This window comes from Manihot esculenta, chromosome 12, assembly GCF_001659605.2.
Source record: "Manihot esculenta cultivar AM560-2 chromosome 12, M.esculenta_v8, whole genome shotgun sequence".
Classification (NCBI taxonomy): Eukaryota; Viridiplantae; Streptophyta; class Magnoliopsida; order Malpighiales; family Euphorbiaceae; genus Manihot; species Manihot esculenta.
In genome coordinates, this window is record NC_035172.2 from 32,908,727 (window position 1) to 32,912,724 (window position 3,998).

General features: G+C 33.4%; 1 protein-coding gene across 1 annotated transcript; it reads right to left on the reverse strand.

Annotated features, from left to right (window-relative positions):
* Positions 1 to 1,168: 1,168 nt before the first annotated feature.
* Positions 1,169 to 3,685, reverse strand: LOC122721308 (serine/threonine-protein phosphatase 7 long form homolog). The gene is made up of 3 exons (XM_043948503.1): positions 2,830 to 3,685; positions 1,660 to 2,062; positions 1,169 to 1,524 (listed from the first exon to the last, which is right to left on the reverse strand). Exons 1-3 carry the CDS (start codon positions 3,385 to 3,387, stop codon positions 1,169 to 1,171), a joined length of 1,317 nt encoding a protein of 438 aa, XP_043804438.1. The 5' UTR covers positions 3,388 to 3,685.
* Positions 3,686 to 3,998: the final 313 nt, after the last annotated feature.

Below are 3,998 nucleotides of genomic sequence, written 5' to 3' on the forward strand. Positions count from 1 at the left end.
TTAAATCCTGGTTTGCGGAAAAAATTTTTCTAAATCAAGGTGAATCAGATCTCTACCGCATTTTATACGTGCGGTAGACTTTACCGCACTTATAAAATGTGGTAGAAAGTGGTTAATATAAAAAATAAAATTTTTTAAAAAAATAAAATTTTACCGCACTTTTGCCGTGCGGTAGAATTTTATTTAAATTTATTTTTAATAATTAAAATTCTACCGCAAACTAAAAATGCAGTAGAATGTTAAATTTTACAATAATTGAAAATTTCTATAATTTTAAATAATTGAATTAATTTTTCAATTTACGTATTACCGCATTTTTAAAGTGCGGTAATATCAATTTCTCATTTTAGGTATTATCGCACTTTTAAAGCGATAATAGTAGGGTTTATATTAAATATATTATATTAATTATATTTATTTATTTATATATGAAATTTATAGATAATTATAAAAATTATATTAATATTAATTATTTAATATAATTAAAATTTAATATAATAATGATATAAAAATTTATTTTAATAATTAAAATTATATATATAACATTATAATTATATTTATTTAAATATAATATCATATATTTTATATTTATTCATAGAATTTATTATTTTTATAGAATTATATTTATAAATAAATAAAAAAATATTTAAGAATCATAAAAATTTAAAAAAAACATATAAATAATTAAAATTATAGAATGTAATAAAATAAAATAATATAATTACAAATGATAAAATAAAAAAATAATGATAATGATGTCCCAAATGTCCTCCCGTGCCACATGGACGTCCCCTTCGTTCATGTGGACGTCGAGTTCTATATGGCCGACGGTCACCACTTGTACCCTCACCTTCAGCAGCAGTAGGATTAATATTAAGATCAGGAGCTACCGAGCTCGGATCTCGTGTTGCAGTATAATGCGATGGTAAATAGATATCATCAAATGCAAAAGTAGAGTACTGCTGGCCCGATGTGTACTGTACAAAACTGCCAGATAATGGTTGTGTGCCTAGGCTAGATGAAGGAATATTCACAGAATGTCTAGCCGAAAATGCATTAATGGAGCTACTATGTCGTGCAAAAGCATCAAAGGTACTACCTATCGGGGTCTGCATCTGAAATGGATTATCTTGAATACCAACCTGCTGGAAGGACCACTATGTTGGGGTTATATGAGGTGGTGGCATATAACTACCATGTATCCACGTTGTATATTGTGATACACCTTCTTGTGGAACACTAGGTCCTGCTGAATACTGTCCAATCTCACCAAATGATCGATGAGTGTGGAATAAACGGGTGCCGGAATAATGACATTTGCCGGGACAATAGTATATACATCAGGATTAGCTTGTTGGCGAGAGCTACGTCTACGCCTAGGCCTCCTCGGCGGGTCAACAGGCTCTTCAGGGTCATTTGGCATAGGTTGCGCCCGAGGTGCTGGCTGTGGTGGAAGTATCTTTGTTATTCGTTTCTCTTCTTCCATGGCATAGAACATTGCTGTTGTTTGTCTTTCAATAAGATCTGTGCCCGAATTAGAAAACTATCGATTAATTAAATGTATATTCTCGATACCATCCTCCTGTTGGCAAAACAAAAATTAAACATTGATATGTTTTAAAAAAATAAACATATGTAAATGTAATGAATAATTAAATATTACCATAGTGCCAATAGCTGCACCACGATGCGATATCCATCGATGAGAAACTCGTCTATACCATTCGAGGTACTCTGAATGATAATGTAGTGGCCCATGTAATGGTGCTGCTTCAACCAACCTTTGCCATCTATCTTCCCAAATGGCAATCCAATGTGCATGAATTGTAATCCAATTACTGTCGGATGATAATAGAGATGTGTTATGAAGATCAGCTGGCTGGTATGGTGGATGTGGTATTGGTTGTTGCATCCCGAATTGGCGCAACACTCTATCAGGTTGATGCCATTCTACCACGTGGAAGCATATCAAGGGAACCACTGCTCTCCAAATATCACGTCCTTGCATGCAATATAATGGCAATGATGCAAGGAGTTCATCGGAATATGGCTCCCACACCATCTGAAATGAAAAATATATATATATTTATTAGAAATTTGTTAAAAATATCATATCAAGACATGTGTTACGACTTGAGTGATACGTCGTGCATTACTCCACCTGAAAATATTATTAAAAAGGAGAAATTACTTCTTAGTCCCTGAGGTTTAACGTAATTAACACTTCTGTCCCTCTATTTTGGCGACCCAACACTTAAGTCCCTCACTTTCTCTTCCGTCCAAATTCGTAGTCCTTCCGTCTATTTAAACCGTTTGGTCAAAGAGTCAAAAGTGAGAGGTGATAATTTTTTCCAGAAATACCCTTCTCTTAGTGTGAAAGAAGAAGAAGAAGAAGTGTTAATTACGTTAAATCTCAGGGACTAAAAAGTAATTTTTTCTATTAAAAAAATACAAGAATTTAATATAAATGCATAACATACAAATCATAATAATGTCATAATAAGCATAAAATACTAATCGACTTCCTAGTGGAGCATCATTATGTGGGTCTCGTATATTTATAGATGGTGATATTGAAATAAATCGTTCCCATGCCCATATCTGCAGAATGTGTAAAGCTCCACCTAATTGAGACACGCTCGGATCAGTGACCCGACAAAGTTCTCGATATAACTAGGCAAGACAAGCTGAACCCCAACTATACATGCCTGCTCTATGTAAATTAGCAATTAGAGGCAGAAACATTAGGTTCACCCTACTAGGATTCCTATCAGTAAATAAGTAACCCCCAATGATCCGCAGAATGTAAGCACGGGCATATCTCTAGACCACTTCTTCATCAGTATCATCTGGTAGCTCATTAAAATTTTCGACTAACCAACTTAATGGCAATGAGCTACCCTGCATAATATTAGTGGGAGGTACGAGTCCTAAAGTATTTTGACAGTACATCATCCAATTGATAATAGAATTACCTACAACAGCATCTCCATCAATAGGTAGGCCGGAAATAACACAGATGTCCTGGAGAGTAATTGTACACTCTCCCACTGGCATCATAAATGTGTGTGTTTCAGGACGCCATCTCTCAACCAGTGATGTAATTAAATGATGATCCAGTGAAAAGTAGCCTAATTTGACAGCACCATAGAATCCAGAAATTCTGAGATAGGCTTCAATACGGGGGTGGAAATTCTGCTTCAAAACACTCGCTGATTGCCTACAAAGTAGTGGCTCATTTTCAATCTCCTCATTCCAAACCGACTGTGATCCATGAGACTGCTGTTGTGTCAATAAAGACTGGTCAAGAGGGCCCAGACTCGTGTAATCATGATAATTTTGTCTGCCCGTCATATCTGTGAAATAAAATGTTAATAAATATGTCATAAATTGATGATAATTTTTATTAAAAACATAAGTACGAGTAACATGCAATTTTATCAGAGAAGTCACATGCAATGAATAATCCAAATTATGAGCTCACAGAAGCTGAGATAAGAAATATAATGAATAATCCAAATTATGCATCTGATGAAGAGATGTCTGATGAAGAGTAACTGTTATCTACTGTCACATTTTAATACTTGTGGTGGCAACTAATTGTATTGTTATGTTATTTACAATTAGATGTGTTATAATTTTAATATGCGGACTGTATGTGCTATGTATTACTATGTTATATACCGTGAATGTATTATGATCAATAATTTTTTCTTACTTAACAAAAGAAAGGTACCAAATATCTTTTTTCACTTTAACATTTTACAAACCATTCTACTATTCTTTTCAATTGTTACAATTATCATCCGACAGTGGCACATCGGATTGGTACTCTGGTACATTTTCTAAATTGTACTATGCTTATGTTATATATTTTAATCACTAACAACTTAGATGTCAAAACACATTGCAAATATTTTAAAAAATCATTATCATCAACACCCTTAAAAATAATATGTATTTTAATTAGCAGTGCTTTATTAATCCGTCCAATATAG